Source organism: Microchirus variegatus (genome assembly GCF_963457635.1).
Source record: "Microchirus variegatus genome assembly, chromosome: 12".
NCBI lineage: Eukaryota > Metazoa > Chordata > Actinopteri > Pleuronectiformes > Soleidae > Microchirus > Microchirus variegatus.
The window spans coordinates 20,182,761-20,191,108 of record NC_139813.1 but is presented as its reverse complement, the minus strand read 5'-3'; the positions used below and the strand labels follow the sequence as shown (position 1 = coordinate 20,191,108).

The 8,348-nt window shown below is 43.6% G+C and overlaps 1 protein-coding gene across 1 annotated transcript; it reads right to left on the bottom strand.

Annotated features, from left to right (window-relative positions):
- Positions 1-4,448: 4,448 nt before the first annotated feature.
- LOC310934782 (uncharacterized protein) lies at positions 4,449-6,971 on the bottom strand (the record flags this gene model as incomplete). The annotated part of the gene is made up of 2 exons (XM_083898579.1): positions 4,449-5,475; positions 5,980-6,971. 2 exons carry the CDS (start codon positions 6,969-6,971, stop codon positions 4,449-4,451), a joined length of 2,019 nt encoding a protein of 672 aa, XP_083754705.1.
- Positions 6,972-8,348: the final 1,377 nt, after the last annotated feature.

Here is an 8,348-nt window from a genome sequence, read left to right as displayed (position 1 = left end):
AGCGTGGATGGCGCAATCCGAGATCAAGTTGTACCGAATTTCTCGAAACTTGGTGGGAAGTTGTAATAGCCCAAGACGAACAAAAACGTCAATGAAGACCACGGCCTCAACTCAACAGGAAGTCGGCCATTTTGAATTTGGCAAATCTGCTCAACAGCAAATTAGCTCAGATATCAAACCCTGATCATTCTAATTCAACATATTATCACCAATTCTATAGATTGTGATGCAGATATTTATTTTGACGGATATTTTGAACCTGAATAAACGTTATTCAGTCAAAAAACTGTACAAGTTGGGTGAAAATGTGTTGTAAATGATGCTTAACTTCCCTCTGCTGCTGTATCACAGCATCAGCCTGAGAAGCAGCAGCAACAACATCAATCACCAGCTCTTTAATTCTTCCTCACGACTAACTTGTTGTGTCATCTTTTTGCTTCTTTCCATTTTTCACTTTTGCTTCTTGGTCCCGTTTCTAATCTATTAACAGAGTTTTCGACGTCCCGTATAAACGGCCCATTGAAAGTTTTAAAACGTGCTTCCAAACTTTCTCCAATCTTTTTTAGAAATGGAAAAGAACCTTCATCGATATCTTTATTACCTCAGTAAACACAGCGTGGATTTGTAGCGGCGGTATAAACGCCGCGTCCGTCGAGGAAGAGCTGGCCGTAATAGCCCATTTCCCTGGAGAGCAGAGGAGGTCATTTATAAGACGTTACGCAGAGGGAGAAACAGCATCTGTCCTCTTTGCCAATAATGAGATGATGCTCTATAGGAGACGACAACACACACACACACACACACACACCTTTTCCCTGTGTTTATGTCGACGAATGCATTCATGATTTATGAGCTGCAGAACACGACTAATGAAACGAACATACAACTGTGACGAATGAACACGCTATACTTTATACTTAGGGTTTGTTTTTGAAAGATGTGGAGCTGCAATGCATTCTGGTCCTGAGCACAGGTCAGGTTTGAAGTGTTAAATAAAAATGCTGTCAATTCCAAGTTTAAAAAAAAAAAAAAAAAAAGAAGCGTGGGATGGTCCACAAAGGGCTCGGTGGGTTTTTATTGTCGTTAAGTGCTCGCACGGTAATGGCCTCAAGCTCCGGCAGGCAGCCACAGCGTGACTCTCTTCACCCACCTTCAGGTAAGATTTTAATGAGCCCTGTAACCTCCTTTTATTTCAGCCTGGGCTTGAAATACAATGTAAAAAAAAAGAATAAAGAAAAGGTGAGTGCGACCTGTGAAATATGAAGTCTGAGGAGCAAAGGTGCAAACGTAAAGGGCCGATGTGGCTATCGATGGATGTGCGCCTTGTTAGAGGGGGAAACGCCGTCTTGGGAGTTTGTTTTTTGTCTGATTAATCGCACGTGAGTTCACAATCTTTACTTTGACTACATAAGGTATTGGGGAAAAAAAGGATTTATAGTATGAGGAGGAGCCTAAACCTAATCATCCATCCATTTTCTACTGCTTTATCCTCCACATGAGGACCACATAGAGACAAACAACCATTCACTCTCACTCTTAGAGTCAAGTTAGAGTGTCCATTTTACCTAATGCCCAAATCTGCAAAGAACATGCTAACTGACCGGGTCTTGAACCTGGGTCTTCTTGGAGTAAACTAGAGCTGCAACTACCGATTATTTTCATAATCGACGAATGGTTTGGTCCATAAAATGTCATAAAATTTAAAAAAAACGTCGATCAGTGTTTGTCAAACCTGGAAATGACGATGTTCTCCTATGTCTTGTTTTGTCCACAAACCAAAATGATTCAGTTTTAATGATTTCTTTGTTATGTGGAGCAAAGAAACAAATAAAATATTCACATTTAAGAAGCTAAAACCATCAGATATTTTATTTTAATCATGCAAAAAGCTTCAAACCGATTAATCAATTATCAAAATAGTTGACGATTCATTTAGTAATCGATTAACAATCGATTCATCCATTAATTGTTTCAGCTCTAGAGTAAACCCAACCAAATCCTCCTCTTAGCAGCATTAAGATTCAAGAAAATTGTTCTTTTTTCAACCTTTATCTAACAAGGTAAAAGATCCATCGAGATCTGTGACCTGGCCAAGAGGTTAGTATAGCAAACGTCTTTTAAGAACCGATTGATGGATTCCTGTTGTCGATCATTAAAGACGGAGCCAAGAGCTTGAAATGAAATCAGTTTTTGTAGTTTTGTAGAGTTATTAGAGAGTGTTCCATGTGGAACAAGTTAAACTAAAGATGCATAAAAAATAGGAGGGAACTAAACCAAGAAGAGCCTTGTCCTGCATCCTTCTCCTAAAGAAGATGGCAACACCACTAAAAAAAACCCTAAATGTCTGTTTTTTGCTTTTCCCCTAATTCTTTTCAGTGTATATTCCTCCTTTTCTAAAAGTAGTAGCAGCAGGACCTAACCCCAACCCAACCCTAACCCTTAACCAAACCCTAACCCTTAACCCAACTCTAACCCTTAACCCTTAACCCAACCCTAAACCTAAACCTAAACCTAACCCTAGCCCTAGCCCTAACCCTAAATTGAAGGTGAAAGAATGTTTTCATTTGCTAAAATGAAGGCTTTCACAAGTTGTTTTTTTTGTTTTTCAGATTTTGAATGTTTGGCACAAATTGCATAAAACAAAGAATATTTACTCACTTTCCCGCCGTTTATTAACAAGTGCATGAAATATCTTCAAAAAAAAAACCGTGATTAGATTAAGATCTTAAGTGAAGACAAAGCAAAAGCGCTTTACCGAGTTCATTACTGAAAACACAAATCCACACAGCACTCTGTGCAACGTGTTTCTGACTAAAATGTCAAGTTATGACTCCACTATCATGTGCTAATGAGAAGCCATCAAAACCCAACGATGTCTCCGTTACTACTGCGCCGCGTCGAACTCCAGAAGGCGGCAGCGCGTGAAAAACCTTTCCGCCCGTGACCTTTTTAGATGTCAGCGACGGTCAGTTATCATTAGCCCACAGTGTGGCGCCGTGTCAGAGGGCAGCGAACCCATTCCTACATACTGATCAGAGCAGGAAGAGCCAGGGAACACTGTGCCAAATAATGATCAGAGCCCGGCGGTTGGGGGGCGGGGGAGAAAATTCACAGATGGAGATTAAAGGTCTTGCCCGTATGGAGCTGCAGCATGTTGTAAAGGTAGAGGTGAAAACATGTGTTTTCATCCAGTCGGGGGGAATTCTCATAAAGAGGGAATTAAGAGCAACAATCTGTTCATTTCCTCAACCTCTAACTCACAAGGACACGAGTCAAAGACGTTCATCAGAGATTTAATTTTCATAAGTAACAGCCTCCAGAGGCGGCAAAAGGTTTTATATTTTATAAAGGTGATAAATTAAAGTCTGGTGGTTGCACTCACTGTGATCAAGACTGGAGTGTGAAGAATGGCTGACATAATGTGCGCCCGTATAAGAAAGAGATGTAGAGAATGAGGAAGAAGGAAAGAGAGAGAGAGAGAGAGAGAGAGAGAGAGATATTTTAATCCAGAAGAGGTCAGCTGGAAGACTCTCACATAGCACTGCCCACACACTCCTACACGGCAACAACATCATTACAAACAAAAGGCCACGGCTAAAACAAATCTACAGTCTGAGACTCACAGGATATCTCGGAATATCCGACCGCGTCGACACGAAAATAGACAAAACTGTATTTACATAATCTAATCCTTCACTTATACCTCTAATTCACGCCAGGATTGATCTCTTTATAACATTTTGCCCGAGATCTGAGCCTACTCCATATCTTTAGGGTCATTTCAATGAACGTTTAAAATTTATTTGGATCTTACGCCACCCGGTGGGCTGGACTGTGTCCAAACAATTAAAGTAGCACAAGAGTGAATATTTACTCATGAAAGGTTTATTTGAGGATCAAATACAGAGAAAAATTATGAACCGTTCAAAAGTTTGGGGTCACCTATACAATTTGTTTGTTGTTTTCCATTAAAAGTCACACATCAAAAGAGTTGAAAAATGAAGAGAAAATATAGTCAAGACATTGACAAGATTAGAAATGTTGATTTTTATTCAAAATAATAAGTTTGCCCTTTCGTCAAAGAACCAGCAAAACTGTTTTCAGCTATGCTAACATTATTGCACAAGGGTTTTAAAGGGTTTGCTAATCATCCAATAGCCTTCTAACGCGATGAGCAAACACAATGTACCATTAGAACACTTCAGAGACCTAACCCTAACCCTAACCCCATTGCTGGAAATGGGCCTCTATACACCTATGTACATATTCCATTAAAAGACGTTTGCAGCTAGAATAGTCGTTTACCACATTAACAATGTATAGAGTGTATTTCTCATTCATTTAATGTTAGATTCAATGAAAAGAAAAGGGCTTTTCCTTCAAAAATAAAGAAGTTTCTAAGTGACCCCAAACTTTTGAACGGTCGTGTACCTGTATTTTTCTTTCTATTACTTGTCTGACTTGATGAGACCAAGCTCACCGTCAGTGACGGACGCCAGTTGTCGATGTTTGAGAGCCTCAGGTCCCGCACAGGTCACCTCGTCCACAAACATGACGCTATGTGAACGGACGCTGAGCCACTTCTTCAGAAACTCCATCTTCTCGTCGCACATCCACGGGTTTCCTGTCAAGCTCACCAGGAAAGAGGAACCCGTCTCGCCCAGAAAACCCGAGGGAAGATACTGCAGCTGATTCTGATTCAGCAGCAGGAGTTCCAGGCGTGGGAGACCCTGAAGGAGGTCTGACGGCAGATCTTTGAGTCGATTCTCCTGCAGGAACAGCTCGGAGAGCTTCGGGGTGTGGGTGAAAGTCGTCGGTTGCAGGGAGATTAGCTTGTTCCCGGCGAGGTTCAGCGTCTCCAGGCGGTGCAGGTTCTTCAGAGCGTCGGCTTGTAGCTCCTGAACGTTGTTGTCACTCACGTCCAAGATCTGGAGAAGAGGCATCTTCAGGTGGAGACCAGACGGGACGCGAGTCAAACGGTTCCCCGACAGGTCGAGCCAAATCAAGCTGCCGTTGACGGAAAACCACTCCACGTCCAGTTCTTCGATCAGATTATTCTTCAGCACCAGATTACGGAGCGAATCGCGGCTGAAGACGCTTGGGGGAAGACGAAGCAGACGGTTCCCGGTGACGTCCAACGTGTTCAAGCGAGGAACGCCCTGCAGAAGATCCGCGGGGAGGCTCGTCAGGTTGTTGTGATAGAGGTGGAGCTCGTTCAGAAGAGGCACGGCACTCAGATGGTGGGACGTCACGGCGCTCAGAGCTGTGGACCGGACGGAGAGTCGAGTGACGTCGGGAGACAAACCGTCCGCGGGGAAACTGGCGAGGGAGCTTTGGCTGCAAACGACCTGTGAGTGTTGTAAAGAGCAGGAGCACAGACGTGGACAGGAGGGGGCGCTGCATTCAGCGAGAGCAGCAAAGGTCAGGAGCAGCCACCGCCAGGTCATCTTTGAACACTGTCGAGAGGAAAAACAGCTTGATAAACTCATTCAACTGTAAAGAAATCATGATCGTGAAGGCAGAATCTTACCTGATAGACAAAGTAGAACTCCTTCTGTTTTGAACCCAGAGTTGAGTTTGATTTGTTCCCCAAAACCAATGAGTCAGGACAAAATGTTGCAAAAGTCAAACAAAACCCAAGCAAACAAACTACTTTTTTTTACCCTTGAAAACCCTTGAGCAATGATGTTAGCACAGCAGAAAACAGTTTTGCTGCTTCTTTGACAAAAGCAAAGTTATTATTTATAATCTTTTTAATGTCTTGACTATATTTTCTACTCATTTCGCAACTCTTTTGATAAATAAAAGTGTGACTTTTTGACCCAAACCTTTGAACGGTAGTGTAGAAAAGTATGTCATTTTTCGCAATAAAGCAACAACTCAAACAAAGACAAACTCTTGTGTACTTCACTCACCACTTTTTATTGACCAAATCTAAGACAAACCAACACGAGGAAGGACAGAGTCGCACGTTAAGACTGAAGATCGAGTTCACTCTCGGTCAGCGACATCACCGAGCGTCCCGATAAGGCCTGAGGTTTGGCACAGGTGATGGTCGCGGGCAGGAAAGCCTTCTTGCTGTTCTTCTGCAGCCACCTCCACAGATACTCCACCTTCCCGTCGCACAGCCACGGGTTGGCGGTCAGGTCCAGTCCGTCGTCGTCCAGCGAGCTCAGCCGGTCCAGCAGACCCGGCGGGACGTGGCTCAGCTGGTTGTCGTCCAGCGTCAGAGCTCTGAGCTCGCTCAGGTTCTGGAAGAGGTTCTGGGGCAGTTTGCTGAGCTTGTTGCGGGACAGGAACAGATAGGTGAGGTTGCGCGTGCTCTGGAACGCGGACGCGTGCAGGTCGTCCAGCTTGTTGTCCTGCAGGTTCAGCCTCTCGAGTTTGGTGAGCCGATTCAGGGAGTCTGCGGAGATGGTCTCAATGCGGTTGTTGGACAGGTCAAGGTTCTCGAGGAGCGGCAGCTTCCGGAGCAAAGCGACCGGGGCTTTTCTGATACGGTTTCCAGATAAGTCCAGCCATGTGAGGGTGCTGTTTTCAGGCAACCACTCTGCGTCCACCTTCTCAATCAGGTTCTTCTTCAGCACCAAGCTGCGGAGCGGAGCGTGGCTGAAGACGTCCGCGGGCAGGTCAGAGATTCTGTTTCCCGTGAGGTCCACGGTGTCGAGGTGACGAACGCCTCTGAGGAGATCGGCGGAAAGGCGCTGCAGGTGGTTGCTGTACACGTGGAGCCCCTGCAGCAGGGGCGTGGCGTTGAGATGCTTCTCGGCGATGGCGGTGATGTTCGTGTACTGGATGGTGAGCATGGTGGTGTTCGGCGGGAGACCCTCGGAGGGGAACTCCGTCAGGGGAACCTCGTTGCACACCACCTCAGCTCGTCTGGAGTAGCATTTGCAGAGAGCGGGGCAGGACAGAGATCCGCGGTAGAGACATGCCAACGTGAGGAAAGACAGAGCGGCCCGGGCTTTCATTGCTAGGACACGAGAAAGAATAAACACAAGAGGGTTTCAAATATGACGTACGAGGCACAAATCAAAACCAATAACATCGGGAAAACTTACTCTCTTCCTTTTGTAGCTCCTTCCAGATTCAGAAAAGCTCACTTGCAGATACTTTTTGAGTCATCTGTGGCCCAGAACCCCCCCCCCCCCTCCCAAATGTAATCATTACATATTAAGTAAACATGACTCGTCACTATGCAAATGTTTAATAAGGACACACGGTTACAACAGACCGGGCCAGAACAAGACGTACGGTAAAAGAACAGGATTAATCACCGAGTATCAAACGTGTCACCTTAAAAATGACAGATTTTTATCATATAATTATTTTAAAGTGGACAAGTTTGCCTGAGTGAAAATCAATAACTTTGATCATTTTGTACTTTGGAGTCTTCTTCTTAGGGGGAGGGGAGGTGAGAAGAGATCCTGAGGGGATTAAAAAAAAAAAAAAAAAAAAAAAAGTATAAATGCATGATCATCAGTTTTAAAAGTAACTTTATGCATTTTTTAAATGCTAAAAAAAAAAGTGATTTGTCATGAGAAAAACGGCTCCAGGACACAGGCACCTAGAAGTGAAAATGCTGCATCAAGCAGTGGTGGGAGAAGTCATAATTCAAAAATGTGATATAACTCCATGACAAAACATAACACTATTGTTAAAAAAAATACTATATATGGAAGATTGATCAATTTTATTACTATTGTACAACTGATTCCTTGGTTTATCATTGTATCGTTATAGGATAGTGTTGTGTATTCAATAACAGCAGCTCATCCTGTTGCACAATGACTATAATGACTATCGTTGCAAAGACTTGATCGGTCATGATAAACAAATACCTTTTTCCATGAAAGCGTTGGACCAGTTTGCCAACATGACAAAGCTGTTGGAAACGTTATTATCACAGAGAAGATGACTCAGTGGCCAGTTACATGGAATGTGAGTCACACAGGACGTACAGAGGAGTCAGGAGAAAACACCTCGGCTGAGAATGACCCCGGTGTTTATCCAAATATTACATTTCACTGGCTAGAAATACAGCCAACAAAATGTCCTGCATGAAAAAGTCAACAATTATTAGTTAGAAAAAAAGGCCTTTGGTATTGTTATAGTCTCACATTGTACCTCGCGATACGATACTTGATCCGCGATACCAATAATATCACGATACAAAAGTTTGGGGAATATCAAGACCAATAAGTGGGGAAAAGGGCCCTGGAAAAAAGGCCCAAAGGGCTGTATCGGGTAAACGATACATAATACGTGGTTCGCGATACCAAAAACATCGCGATACAACAATTAATTCTGTCATAATCGATATATTGCGAGACAATCATACGGCGATA